This window comes from Chamaea fasciata, unplaced genomic scaffold (assembly GCF_029207755.1).
Source record: "Chamaea fasciata isolate MVZ Bird 193981 ecotype frontalis unplaced genomic scaffold, bChaFas1.0.hap1 SCAF_19, whole genome shotgun sequence".
Lineage (NCBI taxonomy): Eukaryota > Metazoa > Chordata > Aves > Passeriformes > Sylviidae > Chamaea > Chamaea fasciata.
In genome coordinates this window covers 10,826,486-10,846,485 of record NW_027094104.1, presented here as the reverse complement: position 1 = coordinate 10,846,485, position 20,000 = coordinate 10,826,486, and the positions used below count along the sequence as shown (strand labels likewise).

At 58.9% G+C, this 20,000-nt stretch overlaps 1 protein-coding gene across 1 annotated transcript; it reads right to left on the bottom strand.

Annotated features, from left to right (window-relative positions):
- Nucleotides 1-13,193: 13,193 nt before the first annotated feature.
- Nucleotides 13,194-19,731, bottom strand: PIRT (phosphoinositide interacting regulator of transient receptor potential channels). The gene is made up of 2 exons (XM_066200562.1): nucleotides 19,658-19,731; nucleotides 13,194-15,217 (listed from the first exon to the last, which is right to left on the bottom strand). The coding sequence occupies exons 1-2, from the start codon at nucleotides 19,712-19,714 to the stop codon at nucleotides 14,795-14,797; spliced, it is 480 nt and encodes a 159-aa protein (XP_066056659.1). The 5' UTR covers nucleotides 19,715-19,731; the 3' UTR covers nucleotides 13,194-14,794.
- Between the last annotated feature and the right edge of the window lie 269 nt (nucleotides 19,732-20,000).

Genomic DNA, 20,000 nt, shown 5'->3' with positions numbered 1-20,000 from the left:
GAGGGCGTTTTCCACAGGGTGGCACTGCTCGGCCAGGGATGGATGGCACGGCTGGCACGGAACCCCCGGTCCCGGGTGGGCCAGGGCCGGGCGGCAGGAGCTGGAGATACCCCGGGAAATGCTGCGCCCAGCATCCGCTCCCCGCTCCAGGGGTTGAAATATCCCCCCGCAGGCCCCCGGAGGAATAGCTCAGGGACAAGACAAAAGATTCCAAAAGAGGCTCTTCCCCCCGGAATTATTCCAAGGCGTTTATTCTCGAAGGCTTCCAGGGGGGAAAGAGAAAGAACAATGGACAGGACAGAATCTAGTCTCCTGCTCAGGATAGAATAGCTGGAGCTCAGCCAGGTGGGTCAAGAAAGGAAGGAAGGGTCAAACTACATGGTTCCAGCCTTCGGGGGTCTGGGGAAAAACCATTCCCCAGAGAAATACAACGAGGGGCGGCATCTCCCGTGCCCGTGGCAGCTCCTGTGCTGCACAGCCTGGTGCCCAGGGCCACTGTCCCCGTGTCCTCGCTGTCCCCACCCCAGCTGCAGGCCTCGGGGCTCACGGTCACTGCTCCCACGGGGAACGTGCCGGCTGTTTGAGGCTTTGGGACCTGCCTGCATGTGGGAAAGCCGCTCCCAGATCCCTGCCGTGCAGATGGACAAACTCAGTGCCCAGCAGCAGCCGGGGGTCACCCAAGGCTGTGACCAGTGCGGTGCCTGGGCCAGGAGAGCTCATTAGGGCAATTAATGCCTAATGTGAGCGTGGGGAGGCAGCCAGTGGCTCTCCTGCAGCACAGATCTCAGCTAATGGCCCTGGCCTGGCTGCGGGGCCGGGGACACTCCCTGCAGGCGGGGAGCGCGCCCTGCTCGCTGGGCTGGGGTGGGACAGGGGTGAAATCCAGCCTGGCATTCCTTCCCAGCGCAGCTAACAGGGAATCTGAAAGTCCCCACGTGGAGCTGTTTTGAGAATGAGACGTTCCTTTAACACAACAATCCATTCTCGGGGTGAAAAATGAGTAACAAGGGGCCTGTCCCTTGAGAATCAGAAAACAAAATTCGTGAACAATCCGAGAATGGATAGATTTGATGGGCAAGTAAAATGTCTTTTACTAACCGATAGGATAATTAACAAGAAAGCCGTTAAGCAATTAGAAGTTGCCCTGGAGGTTTGTAAAAACTGTATAAAAGACAGCATGGGGCCAGAATAAAGAGAAGCCTTCTGAACTTCTATGGTGTCACTTTGCGTCGTGACCACTCCAACAACAGCCTGGGACATCCCAGGTGTCCCCTGTCACCTCCTTCCCTCCCTGTGCCTAAAGCTGGGCTCAGTGCGGACTGTGCCGTGCCCCTGCTCTGCTGCAGAGGTTAAACCCTGGAAAAGAAAAGCCTTATAAAACCGGGCCTGGCTCAGCTGAATTAACACTCAGCCTGTGAAGTTCCCATGAGAAAGAATTATAAGAATGGGAATCGGTTTGCATAACGATCTGTTCTTGTAAGAAAAACTAGGTTGCACCTGCAGAAACTAGAAATCTGTCCTATGAGAATCCGTGGAGAAAACATGTAAACTATCCAGGAACAGAGAGGTTTGATGGACGTGCAAAATGCCATTTACCGAACTGAGTGTCAGTGGATTAACCAGCTGGATTTAACACGGTGCCTGCTGATATTCCTATAAAAATATAAGGTATGCATATTAATAAATATGCATAAAGATTCATAGAAATATTTATATAAATATTTTTATAACAAATAATATAATATATAAATATTAATAAAGGATTTTATATATATTTTATTGCTATATTAATATAAAATATATACTATATAGTATATTACATATACTATATTACATACTATATTTTATATATTATATAGAATATAGAATAAATATATCGAATATAGAATAGATATTATTTTTATATGTATATAATGTAATAGATCCTATTTCTATATAATTATAGTACTATATAGAAATAATATATATAATATGATCCTCTCTCTATATAAAATATTGGATAAATCTTATATAAAAATTTCCATAAGATTTAATAAAGATTCAGCTTTTCTGCACGAAGAAAACAAGTGTCCTGCCCATCCCTACAGCGGCACTGCCCTTCCCTGGGCCGATCCCAGCTGGGCTGTGGCTGCTCCATCAGAATCCCGGCAGATTCCAGCGTGTCCCACCGCCCTGGCAGGAGAGGGCAGTGCCCTCCCACCCCCGGCTGCGGGCTCTGAGCCCCGGCACGGCTGTGTCATGCAGCATTAGCGGCGGGAGGTGGCATTTTGATGGCCCGGGGATGGCAGGAGTGGGAATTGCGCCGGCCCAGGAGTGCTCGCTGGGCAGGCAGGGCTGCAGGCTCCATTAGGGATGGGCCTCAGGGAGCCCCGGCTCCATCAGGCAGAGCTGGCCATGAATAATTGAGGAGGAGGAAGAGGAGGAGGAGGAGGAGGAGGCTCCTGCAGGCTGCCAGCCCTGCCCTGCAGCCAGCCCGGACAGCCACGGGCCAGTGTGCGACAGGGCAGGAGGTGACACTCACCTGGCTGTCCCCAACCCCTGGTGACATTCACCTGGCTGTTCCCACCCCTGGGGCTCCCCAGCCAGGATCCCTTGGCTCCATCTCCCACAGAGATTCAGATTCCCTTTTCCCTTGCCCACTCTTCTCTACTGTCCACCCTTTTCCACTGTCCTCCCTTCTCCATTCCCACCCTTTCCCACTGTCCTCCCTTCTCTGTTCCCACCCTTTCCCACTGTCCTCCCGTCTCCATTCCCACCCTTTTCCACTGTCCTCCCTTCTCCGTTCCCACCCTTTTCCTGCCCTTCTCAGCATTCCCTGGATCACCTCAGCACTCCCTGGAACTCATCCTGCTCAGCTGCCTGGGCAGGCCTTACACTTCCCTGTGTCATCCTTACAGATCCTTTTTTCTCAAAAACTCGGCGACCTACCGTGAAAAGAAACCCCTGGAATATCACCAGAGGTGTCTTCACTCTTCTTCCAGTAACGGCTGGCAAAGAGCAGCAAATGCATTTTCTGGGAAGAGCTTCTTTTGAGCAGGTTTTGCCTCAACTGTTGTCCCATTTTCCAGCAGGAAATGGAGCTGGGGGAGGCATTTTCCGTGTCTCCGGGCTGGTTCACGTGCCGGCTGGCGGCAGATCTCCCCTGGGGCAGCCCTGTGCCCCACCAGGAGCGCCGCAGGGCACCAACACCCTGTGCGTGCCCAGCTCCGGGGGCAGGAGCCCTGCCCGGTCCCTCCTGCCGGGCTGGAACCCGCCCTGGGGGGCCTGAGGGAAGGATTCAGGGCTCAGGGAGAAGCTCCAAGCCCTGTTCCTGTGGGGCAGGAAAGCCTGGGGTCACTTCACTCACCTGTAAGGTGTGGAAGCTCCTAGGAAACGCTCCCTGGATGCCTCAGGGCTCGGAGCTGGCAGCGCCTGGCACAGCCCGGGGTTACAGGTGGCTGCTGCGGGGTCTGGGATCCTCAGGGATCCTCATGGCAGCATCTCCTCAGGGACAACTGATGGCTGGGGCCGCTGCAGTGAGATGTCACCTCCAACCTCCAGGACCCTGCCCAATGGAAGGGTTTGGTGCCAAGGCTTTAGTTCCCTGAGGAATGTCCAGCCTCCCGTGCCCTGCTGGTGCTGCCCCAGTGGCAGCAGCTGAGCCGCGGTGGCACCTGGCGGCCTCAGGACAATGACCTGGGCCGTGGGAGCTGCTCCTGCCGAATCCCACCCCAAAGCATCCCTCGGGGACATCTCCAGGGCTGGGCAGGGTTAAATCCAGCTCGGAGCCCATCCCTGCACTCGGCTGTGCTGGAACCAGCTGGGACCGGGGCTGTGCTGGGGACGGGGCATCCCCTGCCCCGGGGTGGGTTCGGGATGGAGGGGACGGCTGCAGGAGCCCGGGAGAACCAGTTCCTCCAGGATGTGCAAATCCTGCTCGTCCCCCACCCCGGCACCCGGCTGCCAGGGGCCGGGCAGCTCCAGGGGACAGGAGGAGTTTGGGGTCCCCTGGTCCCTCTCCAAACCCCTCGGGCAAGGCTGGCTGTGCCCGGGGGTGAGGCAAAGGTGGCCCTGGGGGCAGCAAGGTTTGCTCAGACGCTTTATTTGCTCAAAATCCCGGCTGCAGGCTGTGTCCTGGCCGGGTGTGTGGATGGTGGCTGGCTCTGCCCGGGCAGAGGGGCAGAGGGCACCGCTGCAGAGATAACAGCTGCTTATCTTGGTGATAAGGCTCCTGATCTCCTGATACTGGCCTCCAGAGCCTCAGGAACCTGCAGAAAATCTCGGGCATCCTCTTGACATGATTTTATATTTGCAGGGGAATGAATTCATTCGTGTCCCACTGCCTCGTTGACTGCAAATGCTGAACAACATCTCGGTTGTTATATATTTGAGAGGTGTTGCATATTTGATAGGTGTTATGTATTTGATAGGTGTTATATATTTGAGAGGTGTTATTTTTGGTAGGAGTTATATATTTGAGAAGTGTTATATATCCAACAGGTGTTACATATTGGATAGTGTTATATATTTAATAGGTGTTATATATCTGATGGTGTTAGAAATGGTTCCATCCGACACGAGCATCTTCATGGACAGCTGAACTCTGCCTCAGGAGTACAGGAGGATGGAGATGTGGGAGACCAGGAGGCCTCCTGTCCTCTCCTGTCCCCTGAGGTGTGGATTTGGAGGGAGCCAGGGCTCTGTCCCCGTGCTGAGCCACCCCTGGTTTGGCAGCTGAAGCGCTGGATCCTCTCCTGGCCTTTGCAGCTCTGCCCAGCTCCAGCAGCTCCTTGGACTGAGGTCTTCTGAGCATTTCCTGAAACGCCCTCAGAGGGTGCCTGGGACCTCGGGTAGAGCAGAGCTGAGACCTCCAGCAGCTGCATTGTGCCCAGGGAATCCCGTGTGCTGTCTGATTTTGTGGTCTGGGACACAGCGGGTCCCAGGCCGGGCACTGAGCTGCCCCTGGGGCCGTGTGTGTGTGCAGAGTGAGTCCTGCTGGACCGGCACAGCCTGCAGGAAGGGTGGCAGAGCTGCCAGGGGGTCCCTGTGGCTCTGTGTCCCCTGGTCAGGACAGAGGGAGGACGTTCTGCTGCCACCAGGCTGCTCCTGCTGAGCCAGCAGCAGGCGGGGGGGAGTGCAAATGGATTGGAGAGGGTGTGAAAGGGATGCCCGTCCTTCAGGGGGTGCCCATCCTTCAGGGGGTGCCCGTCCTTCAGGGGGGGTCCTGAGTGTCCCCAGCACGGCACAGTGACACAGCTCCTTCTGTGACACTCCTCCCAGTGCAAGGGCAGCACAGCAGAGTCCTGGTGTGGAGCTGCTCCTCTTCATCTGCTCACTCCTGACATCCCCTCCTGCCCTTTCCTCCTTCCCTGTGAACAGAGAGTGAAAGGAAATGTGAATGGTTTAAAAACCCCCGACAATAGGTAAGAAATTGAAGTTCTCTTTGATAAAGACATGTGAAATCAAAACACTGGGACCTTCAGGAGAGCATCTCCCAGCAGACAGATCCCAGACAGACTCCTGGGTGCACAAGGGGAGCCCAGGGATGTCCAGGATCAGCCCAAGATACGAACGAGGCTGGTAACATTTGGGCACAAAAGGAGGATTTTTCCCTCCCTGGAAGATCCAGACTCGTGAGCAAACCCCTGGCGCTGCTGGGGCTGATATTCCCCCTGGTGCCTGTCCCGGTGCCCAGCGAGGGATCCACGGCAGGGGAAGGCGCCCAGACTGCTGGGAGCAGGTCCCGGTCACTCCTGGAGTCACCCCACAGCGTTTTGGGGTGACCAGAGCAGGAAGCACTGGGGGCTGCTGGGCTTTGGGCCGCTGGTGTCACTGGGGGAGCAGAGGCTGGGCAGGGAGCAGAGGGAGCTGCTGGTGCCCCACGTGGGCTCTGGGCCAAGCCCAGGGATCTGGAACAGCCTCCAGCCTGGAGCAAAACAACCAGCCTCCAGCCTCCAGACCAAGCACAAAACCACAAGAACCAGGAGGGAAAGATAAGCCCTTGAGTCAATATCTCACTGGGGCTGGGCCAGTGCTCCCAGTGCTCCCAGTGCTCCCAGTGCTCCCAGTGCTCCCAGTGCTCCCAGTGCTCCCAGCACCCAGGGACAGGGACCCACAGGGGTCTCACCCCCTGGGGCTGTCAGGAGTGGGCTCTGCCCCAGCCTCAGGGATTTGGGGACAGCAGGAGAGGGAAGGAGCTCTGTCCCTGGCATGGAAAGGACATTGCAGAGCATCAGAGGTGACACTGGCGTGTGCAGGCTCATGGGCGGGATTGGGGCAGCCGAAACCTCACGGTCCCTGCCCTGAGCACACACACCCGGGAGGTTTTCCCTCCCTCTCTGGGCCTGGCGGGTGGCTGCTGCCTGTGCATGGGGGACATTAAAGCCACCGTGTCCTGCCTGTCCCTGTGTCACTCCGAGCCAGCCTGCAGGAGGGGGAGGATGCTGAAGGCACCTTGCACCCAAATTTGTGTGTTTGGGTTTGATTTGTGCCCACACTCCTGTCTGGGTGACTGTCACAGAGCACAGGTGGATCAGAGAGGGGAGCAGGGGGGTGCAGGATGCCGGGATCAGCTTTGCCGGGCTGTGGTGGTTCATTCTGCTCCTCCACGGCACTGGGCACAGCCTCCCGAGCATCCCAGGAGGCCCAGGCACGGGCTGACAGCACTTTTCCAGGTGGGAATCACCCTCCACCCCAAACCATCCCTGGGTTGCGCTGATGAACTGCACAGGACCATCCAGTCCCAGGTGCTGGCCTCCCAAAAATCTCCAGCTGGGAGGGTCTGCCCCACCAGCCCGGGAGGCAGGAGGGGACAGCAGGGACGGCGACCTCGCCCAGGTCCCGCTGGGGTCCCTGGGTGACACCCCTGGATGCTGTCCCCGAGCGCCACACCCAGGCACGCACCCTGCGAGGGACAGACCTTGAGCGGGGACAAAGCCCTGGGCCGGCTTTTACGGGCTGGATTGACGAGCTCAGCAATTAAAAACCCCCGAGCAAATAAAGGAGGGTGTGGGCTGCTGCTGCCCTGCCTTCTCTGCGGCTGCACGGGCCCACTGGCGGCTTGTCCCAGGCTCTTATCCTGAGGCACATCAAGGAAATTCCTGAAGGACCGAGTCCCAAGTGCACAGGGGTGGAAAAAACACCCTGGAGACGTGGGGAGGGCACAGCTGAGCTCCTGGCCTGGGCATCCTGGGCTGTAAAGCTGGCCTGGGTGAGTGCAGGGCTGTAAAGCACCGTGGGCAGCCTCCGCTCACGGGGCAGGAAAGCCCCGGGTCTGCCTTTTGTGATCACTGCCACCGGGAGAGGAAATCACGGGAAGATAATAAACGGCCTGGCATCTCTTCTGAGTGCAGCTAACGGGGAGTCTGTGAGTCCCCACGTGAAGCTGTTTTGAGAAGTTCCTTTAACACAACAATCTGTTCCGAGGGTGAAAAACAAACGCACCTGTAATGACGAGGGATTTGTGAACAACCTGAGAATAAACAGATTGGATGGACGAGTAAAATGCCTTTTACTGACCAACAGAATAATTAACAAGAAAGCCGTTAACCAATTAGAAGTTGCCCTGGAGGTTGGTAAAAGCTGTATAAAAGACAGCATGGGGCCAGAATAAAGAACATTTGGAAGATTTTAGTGTCACACTAACAACAAGACCAGCTCCCCTGAGCTCTGGGGTTGCTGCTCACCAAAACTGAGCCAGAGCTGAGCCCTGTGAGGTTCCCTGGTCAGCTCCAGCCCCTCCAGGCCGTGCTGATGCCCGGTGGTCCCCAGGCTGCAGACACCAGGCAGGACCTGATCTTTCTGCCCCTTGGGCGGCTGCCAGACCCGCCAGGCGTGTCCTAGACAAGCCTGAGATTAACAAAACCTAATCTCGGAGGAAACATTCGAACACGATGGTACTTTGCGCCCGGTTTCCGTGTGTTCAGCATTTGTCACCTTACACAGCACGTCCCGGCAGTGCCCTGGTGACAAGTGACAAAACTTTCACTAGGGTTTTCACTGTTCCTCTGTTGCTGCACTGGGAATTCATTCCCTGCTGGGAAAAGCCTCCTGGCAGCACACAGAGCGTGCTGGGGGCACGCAGGAGCAGCGGGGTTGGCTCCCTCACACCTCACACAGGGGTTCTGGTGCTGAAGAACGGCTTGGATTATCCTTCTTGACTTCCCCCGTTTGCCCAGGGGGTATGGCCAGGGCTGGCTCGTGCCCCTTGTCCCCCTGGCACACACAAAGCTGTCACCAGAGCGCAGGAGCTCTGCGGGACCCTCCTCTCCCAGCATCATCTGATGGGGAGCACTGAGGGATCACACCCCACCTCCAAACTGCACCAAAACCCCCTCCCAAAATCCATTCATCTCATCAAAACCAACCTCCTGTCCATCATTAATCCATTCTGACGGGTGGCACTGAGGAGTTGCACCCCACCTCCAAACTGCACCAAAACCCCCTCCCAAAATCCATTCATCTCATCAAAACCAACCTCCTGTCCATCATTAATCCATTCTGATGGGTGGCACTGAGGGATCACACCCCACCTCCAAACTGCACCAAAACCCCCTCCCAAAATCCATTCATCTCATCAAAACCAACCTCCTGTCCATCATTAATCCATTCTGATGGGTGGCACTGAGGGATCACACCCCACCTCCAAACTGCACCAAAACCCCCTCCCAAAATCCATTCATCTCATCAAAACCAACCTCCTGTCCATCATTAATCCATTCTGATGGGTGGCACTGAGGAGTTGCACCCCACCTTCAAACTGCACCAAAACCCCCTCCCAAAACCCACTCCTCTCATCAAAACCAACCTCCTGCCCATGGTTATTCCATTCCAGAGCACTTTAAAATCTGCCACCACTCCTGAGAGCAGCAGGAAGCTCTGGCTGCCCCGCCGGGACCTCTGCGCTCCCCCAGCCCGGCCAAGCACCCCTGTGGGTACCTTCCCCCCGAGGGTCCATCTGGGCGCTGTGAGGACCACCAGACCCTTCCCTCGGGTCTCTTCGGGCTGCTCTTCGCCAGCTGAGCGACGCTTTGGGATCTTCCCCGGGAAAAGGAGACCACAATCCCCGCTGCGGCTCCGGGCTCAGCCGCGCCGGAGCTCCCCGAGGGGCACCTCGATGTTGAAGGTGTACCAGAAGACCCAGAAGACGAGGCTGAAGGCCAGCAGCAGGGCTCCTAGGTAGACAAAGAAGTCCCAGGAGCTGAGGGGAGCCAGGAGGCCCAGGAGGAGGATGAGGAGCCCCAGGGCATCGCAGGCGAGGGCCAGGAGGGCGATGGCAGCGCAGCGCCCCAGCCGTGCGCCCATGGCGCGGCCCCTCAGGCCAGCAGCATCATCCCCGGCGCCCTCCCCGCCGCGCTGCCGCGGCCAAGAGGAAGTACAAATGTCACAACACACCTCGCACAACAATCGGCACGGAGCGCACGATACCGCTTTAACCCTTTGCTGGCCCTGCCTCTGCCCCGCGCCGCAGCCCGGGGGGAGTTCGGGCCAGCCTCACCCCGGGGTGCTCCGGGGGTCACCGAGGGTGGGGCTGCGGCACGCCCAGCCCGGCCCAAAGGTGAAAATCTGCCCCGGGGGCGGCCCTGGGGTTTGGGAGCCAGGTTCGGCACGTTTGGGCAGCACCCACCGTGGGAGCATCCCAGGGAGAGCTGCAGGCTCTGGCATCCCAGAAACAGCCGGGAAAGAACCTGAAAGGAAAGGTGAGTGGTTTGCAAAACCCTGACAGCAGCTAAGAAATTGAAATTCTCCTCGATGAAGACGTGTGGAATCAAGAGGGGGGAGTAGCAGGAAACATCTTGCCGGTCCGCCTCTGTAAAGGTAAACTGAGGCACGGGAATTTCTCCAGAATGCCAAAGTGACATCACCCTTGGAGCTCCTCCCAAGAGGAGAGCCGTCAGACCCCCTGTGCCACTGCCCATCCCAAAAACGGGACAGCAGGAAGCCACTGAGGACTCCCCAAATAAGCCAAAATCCCCCCCAGAGCTCCTGGCTGCTCCCTGAGCAGCCGGTGTGACTTCTTGGGGTGCAGGTGTGGGGTCCAGGTTATGGTGTGACACCGGGAACATCTTTGCTGTCCTGGTGTGTGCATCCCTGGCAAAGTGGGGGGGATGAGGGATCCAGGGAGCCCTCGGCTCTGGGAAAGCCATCCCAAAGGCCAGGCAGTGGGGTGGCAGCTGCCTGCCCCATCCTTGGCCATAGAGAGGACGTCCCAAAGCTCAGGACAGGCCTGTAGGGCACGAGGACAGAGCAGGACCAGCTGCAGGGACCTGCTGGAGGTGGCCTTGGCTCCAGGACGTGCCAAAGGTCACCTCAAGTGTGCCCAAGGCAGCATCTGCCACCCGGGCAGCCCCAGCACAGCCCTGCCACCAGTGAGGGGTGGCTGCAGGGGACAGGGGACAGACAGGGGACAGAGTGACAAGTCAGGCTGCTCCTGCCTGCCACCCGCACTGGGAATGTGACAAAGGGCAAGCCCGGGGCAGAGGAGGCTGCAGGGGACAGCCATGGTCCTGCCTTGCAGCCTTATCCCAACCTGATCCCTGCTGGCTCCCAGCCTCATCCCTCCTGAGTCAGCCTGATCCCTCCTGCCTCAGCCTGATCCCTCCTTCCTCCCAGCCTCATTCCTCCTTCTTCAGCCTCATCCCTCTTTCCTCCCAACCTGATCCCTCCTTCCTCAGCCTGATCCCTCCTGCCTCAGCCTGATCCCTCCTTCCTCCCAGCCTCATCCCTCCTTCTTCAGCCTCATCCCTCCTTCCTCCCAGCCTGATCGCTGCTGCTGCTCCCAAACACCCACAGACAGCCCTGAGCCGCCCCTCTGCTCCCTGGGCAGCAGGAGAAGCACCTGTTCCTCCCCCAGCTCCCGTGTTCTTTCCCCAGTGTCCCAATACCCCGTGTGGAAATAGGAAGGGTTTGTTTTGGGTTTTTTAGGGTTTCAGACTCACTGCGGGCACTGAGAGCCCCCTGAAGGTTTCAGTCTCATTGCTGCTCGCTGAGGACAGGGAAGGCTGCTGGGTTTGGGGGTCACCCTGGTGGGATCTCATCTGCTCCCGGGGTGGGGGGGGAGCACCAGCAGCACTTTGGGCTGCAGGATGAACAGGCAGCAGGGTGTTATCCAGCCTCGGGCATGGAGCGAAGCTTCCAGCATCCCAGTGGGAATCTGGGACTTGTGCCTCTCGGGCCTGAGGCTGTGTTTGCAGGAGGGAGTTCTGGCAGGTCTCAGGGGGTCTCACAGGGGGCACCTCCTTCCTCCCACGCTGAAAGGATTGATCCCAGCTGCTGCAGAAAGGATGCAGATCCCACTGGCTGCACCGAGGGTGAGCCCAGTGAGTGGGACAGATCCTGGAGTCGTGGGACAGTTTGGGTTGGGAGGGACTTTAAATATCACCAGTTCCAACCCCCTGCCATGGGCAGGGACACCTCCCACTGTCCCAGGCTGCTCCAACCCGACCTTGGGCACTTCCAGGGATCCAGGGGCAGCCACATCTGCTCTGGAATTCCATCCCAGCCCCTCCCCACCGTTCCAGGAAACAATTCCTGCCCCAAATCCCATCCAGCCCTGCCCTGTGTCAGTCTGAAGCCATCCCCCATGTCCCATCCCTCCACCCCTCGTCCCCAGTCCCTCTCCAGCCCTCTCTGAACATCTTCATGTCCTGGAATTCATCCAGGACGTGACACCCTCAGAGAGAGGTCTGTGCACATCTCTGGGGCTGTGGAAGGGCAGGAATGAGGCAGCTCAGACGCCTGGAGCAGGGCGTGCTCCACGCCGAGCCTGCCGGGCGGGTTTGCTGCCTGACCTTTGAGATGCAGGGCCAATATTTCCTCTTTGAGCTGCTCTGCAGAGATAATGACTTTTGTAATGGATTTCCTGTTCTTTTTATAGCACGGGGGGGAGCAGGCAGATCACATCTGAGGCTGCTTTAGCCAGACATAATTATGTTTGCTGGAAAACCTGATCTTTTCCTCTAAACGTGTTTTTCTTTGGTCTGATCCAAAGCATCACGGCAGGATTCAAACAGGCTTCAGTGGGAGCGAGGAGGAGCAGCAGGGAGCAGCCTGCTCCTTCCCAGGCACCTCCAAGTGCCCAAAGAGGGGTTTGGAACTGCACAGGAACAGGCCAAAGGTGTGAACGTCCCCGTGGGCCGATCCAAGGTCCATCCAGCCCCAGCAAAGGCAGGAGGACACAGCAGGTGAGCTCTGGAATCTGCTCCTCCTGGGCTCCTCCAGCATCCACCACTGTCATGTTATGGAATTTAAATGGAATGTTCTTCTCTCTTGCTTCTACTGCCTCTTTTTTTTCTAAAAAAACCCTATTGTCCATAAATCCATTAAAACCCACGGATAGTCCCTGTCTCCACAGCCTCCCACATCCCGAGGAGGTGGAGGTTCACTGGAGCCACAGCAGAGGCAGAAATTCATTTCCAGCAGCCCTGTGGGGTTTTGCTGGGCCACAGCAGGGCGTGCGTTTTCTGTCAACCCCTAAAGAAACCCTTGTGAGGAGCCTTCAGCTTACCCTGCATCTCTCATTCCATAAATTGCTCCAGCTCACTTCTAGGAGAGGATGCAATTCCCAGTGCTGGCAGCTCCGGTGCAAAGTTCCCTCCCTCCCTGGCAGTGATCAGGAGTTTACACCCTGTGCTGTCGAGGGGGAGTTCCCACTTTGTTCCTGGACTTCCACCTGCACTTATCCCCCAGCTGTTAATCTGACTTTCCGCTCGGTTATCTCCCAGCTGTTAACCTGAATTTCCCTTCTGATATCCCCAGCTGTTAATTGGAATTTCCCCTCAGTCATCTCCCAGTTATTAATCTGATTTCCCCTCAGCTATCCCCAGCTGTCAATCTAATTTTCCCTCAGTGAACTCCCACCGGTTAATCTGATTTTCCCTTAACATCCCTGTCCCTTTTCCTCCCTGGCCCACCTCAGATCTGTGCACCAAACCCTGAGCTCCCTGCGATGAATCCTCTCCTCCCCAGGCTCCGCTGCTCCTCGGGCAGTTTCCTTTTCCCTGGCAGGCTCCATCCTCTGGCCAGGCTGCTGCTGACCCCAGGGCAGAGCTGTTCACCCACCCAGCCCCTCAGCAGCACCCAAACCACCCCCAGCCCCATTCCCTGCCCTCCTCCTGCCCAGTGGGTGCCACAGCACCCCCAGACTGCCACCACACCCTCCCTGCGCAGCAGAGACGTGACACCACACCAGTGACACCACCCGCGAGTCCCTTGGGAAGTTTTTTTCCTTTAATGAAACCTCAGGTTGCGGTTATAAATGATCAGTCCGGAATCCAATTCAACTCTTGGGTCTCGGTGACTTTTTAAATCACATTAACATTTCGCTGGCTGTCTCCTTCTCCTCGGCTGTGGGACGTGGCCAGCAGGAGCTGCCTGTCTCCACTTGGCACTTCCAGCCCTCCTGGATCACCCCTTTGTCCAGGGAACCCTGGCTGAGCACAGCTCTGTGCAGCAGGACACATTCCCTCCACCCCGAGCAGCTCCAGGGCTCGCAGATCTCCACCCAGCTGGGACCTGGGGCTGCTCCCCGCTTTCCCACCCTGACTCCTGGTGTCCACCCCGTCCCTGGCTGCGGCTGCCCCGAGGAGTTTGGGGTGAGCATCCCCTGCCCGTGGCAGCTGGAGGAGCAGGAAGGTGCCAGGGCAGGATTGCACAGAGCAGCAGGGCGTGGCAGGACACGAGGGATGGCTGAGGAACCAACAGCTTCGCTGGGTCCTGTGCCAGGTCTTGGACACCCTGGCAGTGGCTGCCCAGGAACGCTGCAGCAGCCAGGAAACAAAGCTCAGGGCCGGGCTGAGCCCGGGGCAGAGGGATTTCTGTGCTCAAACGCTCTGAATCCAGCTGTGCCAGCTGCCAGGACGGGATGTGCCACCTCCAGCTCTGCCCACACGTGGGGAGAGGATCTGCAGGCACACAGCCCTGGGCACGGCCTGGGGGAAGCCTGGCACCGGTGCCAAGGGCAGCCCGGGCTCACCTTGGGGGAAAACACAAATGTTTTGGGTCTCAGGCATCTTGGAGCACGTTTCAGGCAGAAATGTTGATGTGGCACTGGTTTCAGAGATGAGGGAGCTCAGGCAGAGACGGCCAGGAGGAGGCTGAGAGTTTCCTGGGAGGGGATCAGCTCTCAGCCCTGAGCACAGCTCCCACAGCTCCCACCGTTCCAGACACATTTCCCTCATCCCTGCCCTGCCAGGTGCCTGGGGCAGCAGGATCTGGGACCTTCTGTGGGATCTGGGACCCTCTGAAGGATCTGGGACCTTCTGCAGGATCTGAGACCCTCTGTAGGGTCTGAGACCCTCTGTGGGATGTGGGACCCTCTGTAGGATCTGGGACCCTTGGCAGGATCTGGGATCATCTGTAGGGTCTGGGATCCTCTATGGGATCTGTGCCCTCTGGGTGTCTCCTGGCGCTGTGCAGATCCTGCAGCCTCTCAGGGAAATCAGGGATGTGGAAGGAACCGTGGCTCTGGTGAGATGGTTCCTCTCTGCTGATGGGTCCTGCAGATCCTCCTGTGGGGTCTGGGTCCCTCTGGGGCTTTGCTTTACCCAGTCGGTGCCGTGGGCTCTCTCTCTGGGCAGGGCCGTGATGCCGAGACCTTGGAGCTGCCTCGCTGGGCTCAGCTGAAAACTCCGGCTCCTTTTTGCCCTAGGATGACTCGGGTGAAGCACAAAGTTCACTCTCACACTGGAGGCCGTGTCGGGAGGACACTGGCCGGGCTGAAATCCTCTGGGGAGCACAAGAAAGTGGCTGTTGTCTTCATGGCTGATCAGCACGGGGTGGGGTGGAGGGGAGGGGAAACCTTCGGGGCAAGGTCCCCTCAGCGGTTGAAGAAGAAGGACTTGAGGCTCTGCAGGAACTGCGATTTCTGCCGCTGCTTCTGCTTCTTGCGGATGATGGGGATCCAGACCAGGCCACACACCAGCAGCATCAGTCCCAGGGACAGGAAAGCCGGCCCGGACATCTTGTAAACGTTCTTGTTGTGCGTCAGGAAGCAGGAGAGGCTGGTGATGACGGTGCCGAAGAGGAAGACGGCGGCTCCCACAGACACCACGATGACGGGCTTGTGGTAAATGTCCCACTTGCTCCTGGAGGCGCTGGTCCACACGGACTCGCTGCGGGAGCTCATGCACAGGGTGCTGCCCGTGCGGCTGGTCACCAGCTCCTTGGACTGGGGGGACTTGTCGCTCCCGTCAGGGCTCTTGGGGGGGATTTCCATGGCGCTGGGATGGCAGGAGGAGACCTGGGGCGGACAAAAGAGCAATGCCTGAGATTTCATCCTAGCCCTTCTTGTCTCTATCCTCCTAACGTCCGTCACACAGAGGTTTTAAATCGGCCCAGTGCCCCAAAACCTCCACCAGCTGCAGCTCTGCCCCAATCCTGAGGAATTCCAGGTGCCACCTGCCCAGCAGCTGCCTCACTGCTGCCTTCTGGTCCCCCTCTGCCGGTGCAATCCAGACCTTCCCTGAAATTCCATCCCTGCATTTCTTGTCTCTGTCCTCCTAACCTCCATCACACAGAGAGGTTTTGTGATCAAGTCTAATTTTAATTTGGTTTTGTGGCTGGAAGTTCGCTCCATTCTCTGGCATAACCCCACACCTCAGCAGTCGGAAACTCAGTGTGCTGCTCCATCTTTTGGGCATCCCATTCCCTGCTTCCCTGCGTGCTGCCATCCTGATCCTGCGGCCCAGGGCAGCAGCTCTGCCAGGCCCCCTCCCCTCTGACAGAAGGGAAGGCAGGGCAGGGCAGGTGATGGAGGGTGGACGGTGCTTCCCTTTGGCCATCGGCGGTGGAGGAGGTTTTGGGAGGGAGAGGAGACCACCCCACCCATAAATGGGTGGCACAGGACCCTGCAGGCTGGCCGGGCAGCAGGATGGGCAGTGCCAGCCCTGCCGTGCCCAGCACAGGTTCAGCCCAGGTGGGCTTGGCTCCAGGACAGGTAACCCCAGCCCCACTGCAGCCCCCCAGCCTGTGTCCGCTCTGCCCAGCAGGGACGGCCCCCCAGGAACTGACACCCCACAGGTGATGCCAGGCTGGCACAGCTCCCTGCCCGTGCTCAGCAGGTGTGCAGGAGGTGACCCTGGAGCCCCAGCTGTTCTCCTGGAGCTGCTGATCCACGTGGGAGCAAATTCCACCTCGGGGCAGCCACGCTGAGGCTGCAAGGCTGGCGCAGCTCCAGGGGCGGGAGGAAACCTGCCCAGAGCTGGGCCCTGCTGGGCTCGGTGCCCACCCAGGGCTGCCGATGGATGGGTGCCAGCCAGCTCCTCCCTCACTCCTCCACCCGTGTCCCTGCCAAGCTTTGTGGTTACTCCGAGAAGAGTCAGATGTAATTTTGTCATTTAGTGCCCTCCAGCAGAGCCACCGCTGCAGGGCTGCGGTGTTGACATCTTTTGGGATGTTTCGGGTCTGCCAGGCTGGGACAAACAAGCACGAAACAGAAGCCAAGAGCAATGGGCAGGATTTGCAGCCCTCCTGCCTGGAGTTCTCTCTGCTCTCTGTTGAAACAGGAAAAACAGGGGCAGGGCAAGGGACACATTTCTGATAGGGAACCGCAGAACCCCAAATCCCTGAGGCTGGAAAAGCCCATCCCAGCCCACCCAGTCCCAGCTGTGCCCATCCCCACCCTGTCCCCAGCCCAGAGCACTCAGTGCCACCTCCAGGAATTCCCTGGGCACCTCCAGGGATGGGCACTCCAGACCTCCCTGGGCACTTCCATGGCCTGAGCACCCTTTCCATGGGGAAGTTCCTGCTGCTGCCCACCCCGAGCCTGCCCTGGGCCAGCCTGAGGCCGTTCCCTCTCCTCCTGCCCACTGAGGCTCTGCATGCGCTCTTTGCTCTGCTGCCACCTACACAACGTGCCCTGGGATCAGCCCAGTGCTCCAAAACCTCCACCAGCTGCAGCTCTGTCCCAATCCTGAGGAATTCCAGGTGCCACCTGCCCAGCAGCTGCCTCACTGCTGCCTTCTGGTCCCCCTCTGCCGGTGCAATCCAGACCTTCCCTGAAATTCCATCCCTGCATTTCTTGTCTCTGTCCTCCTAACCTCCATCACACAGAGAGGTTTTGTGATCAAGTCTAATTTTAATTTGGTGTTTTGGTTGGAAATTCGCTTCATTCTCTGGGATAACCCCACACCTCAGCAGTCGGAAACTCAGTGTGCTGCTCCATCTTTTGGGCATCCCATTCCCTGCTTCCCTGCGTGCTGCCATCCTGATCCTGCGGCCCAGAGCTCTGGCAGCTCTGTGTGCAGGGCGTTAATGTCAGGCTGCTGCAGGAACCATCAGCTGCCTCTCAGCTCCGCCTGTCCACCGGAGAGGATTTATTCCCCCTTTTATTTCCTGGCAGAACCACCCCTCTCCCCACAGCTCCCAGACCCCGCTCATTTTCCCAGCACTTCCTGGCAGGGCCTGCTTTTCCATCACACTTTCGCCCACTGTTGCCTGCTGAGGGATTTCACTCCCTGCCGGTGCCTGGTGCTGGTTTGGGAGCACTGGGAGGATCTGCAGCTCTTTGGGAGAGCTAATGGAACTGCAGATCCTGCTCTGGCCCTGCTGCATCCCCAATCCATCACAGATGTGGCGGGATGGAGGCGCTGAGCAGCCTGCCAGGAGAGTGCTATCGGCTTTCTCCCGGGTTTTTTACCCGCTGGTGGAAGCAGACGATCAGCAGATGACTCTTTGCTGTCTTGAAAAAAAAAAAAAGCCTCCAGAGCACGTCTCGGGTTTCACATCTGGTAGCTCTGCTGGGCTTCTGGAGCCCCGGGCAGCTCTCACTGCTGGGGTCTCTCCTTCCCCTCTCCATAAGGGACAACCCTCCCGGGATTCTGTTTCTCCTCCCTTTGCTCTTCTCCTCGCCCTTGCTCTTTGTGTGCTGGAGTTCGGTTTCTGAGCTGGGAAATCTCCCCACACACCTTTGGGAGCCCTGGATCTGGGCCTCCAGCCCCACATCCCTCTGGGAATCAGGGCTGATGGAAGGGAACGTTTTGAGGAGAGCCCGAAGTGAGCCCTGCACCCCACGGACGTGCCTTGCCCTGCTCCCTGCAGGGGAGAGCCAAAGAGCTTCTCCTCCCCTCCAGGAAGCTCAGACCCCGCCAGGGCACACAGGGAGCTCAGCCCTGCCTGGTTCCCAGTTTGGGAACTGCTGGGACTGGCTGTGGGGCGGCTGCAGCCACCTGCACACAGGTGTGCACGCACTTCCCCCACCTGGCTGGGTGACATGGGGTCCTGCCCCACAGACAGGGCCCCCAGGCCCTTCCCACGGCCCCGTGGCTCTCTGGGGCTTTCCGTGGCATCTGGGTGGCTGGTGATGGTCTCGTGGCGGAGAGCAGCGCCGGTGCAAAGCCTTGGGGTGAGCCCCAGAGGGTTGGTGTGTCCCTCAGCCAGCAGCTGTCACCCCAGCGGGCAGCAAACCCTCACTGGGAGCAAAACAAAACCCTGGGGAGCGGAGGAGGAGATTTTCCTGCTGCTCTGGAGTGTCTCAGTTGGACTCTTTATCTGGTGCTGACGTTCAGTCTCAGTCCACGACCCCCCAGATGACAGCAGCGGGTGTGTGAGTGCCAGGAGAAGGGGTTTGCTGCTCTGGGGGATCCGTGTGGCCGTGGAAGGGGAGGGCAGGAGGCTGCTGCACTCGTGGACGTGCACAAACCCAGCAGAAACTTTTTCTTGCGTGTTGGTGCTGGCCAAATTTAACCAAGAGTGGCTCTCAGTCAGTTCCCAGTGAGAGAGAGATGAGCATTCAGCGACCCAGGCTGACCGAGGTCCCCCAAAAACCCAGAAAGATGAACACTGGGGGTGGTGGGGGACCTGTCCTGCCTCAGCTGCCCCACAGAGAGCAGCCCCACCTGCCTCGGGGAGGTGCTGGGAGGGGACAGCACCCAAACCCCCGAGAGGGAACCAGCACCCAAACCCCCGAGAGGGAACCAGCACCCAAACCCCCGAGAGGGAACCAGCACCCAAACCCCTGAGAGGGAACCAGCACCCAAACCCCCGAGAGGGAACCAGCACCCAAACCCCCGAGAGGGAACCAGCACCCAAACCAAACCCCCAGGGCGTGAGTGCTGAGCCCACCGACCCTGCTGTGCCCCTGCTGTGCCCCTGCTGTGCCCCTGCTGTGCCCCTGCTGTGCCCCTGCTGTCCCCGCTGTCACTGGGCTGTGCCGGCCGCAGGTGGCTGGTGGCACTCGCCGTGCCCTAAGCACAGCACACAGTGACCCCAGCAGCGGCTCCTGCGGGGACGGGGACAGGGATGGGGACAGGGAGAGCAGCTCAGGGCAGCTCCAGCCTGGTGCTGCTGTGTGCCAGCCCCAGCAGGGCTGAGCCCTGGGAGGGCACAGGGAGCCTGGGGGACCAGGGGTGGCTGCTGGAGCCCCATCCCCGTCCCCCTGCTCACCTGGGCGCCAGCAGCGGGCAGCCTGCGGTCAGCTGTCCCTGCAGCCTGCCTGGGGCTGTCCCCGGACCCCGCAGGCTGCCAGAGGATCTCACCTCATCCCCAAACCCTCCCGGGGCTGGGCCGGGAGCTGAGGCCCCGCCAGAGCCCCTTTGTGTGCCCGCACCCCTCGGGAGCAGCTCCCAGAGCCCCCTCGGGGCACACAACTCCTGCAGCCCCCTTTTTGGGGAGGACGGCCCCACCTCGCCGGGCTGGACCCCTCTCCCTCTCCCCCAAAGCCGGGGAAAGCCATCCTACTTACGTGGGGAGCGGGGAGGGCCGGCTGCAGGGGAGGCGCCTTCTCCAGAGCCAGGCTCATCCCAAGCCCCGCATCCCTCTGGGTGTTGTCCTGTGGGCTCTGTGGAGTCTCATAAACAACGGAGCATCCCGGCTCCGATGATCTCACCAGCCCATCAGGATCTTGTTTAACTCCTTGTGAGCCTGGCCCTGGCTCCCGGGGCTGGCGGGGTTGGGTGGAAGGCAGGGCCCGGAGCAGGAGCCCAGCACCGGAGGGGTTGGTGCTGATCCAGCCTCGGATCACCAGCGAGTTCCTGAAAGATCTCTGAAGTGCAATTTCTGCCCTCTCAGAGCACGGAACCGTAGCC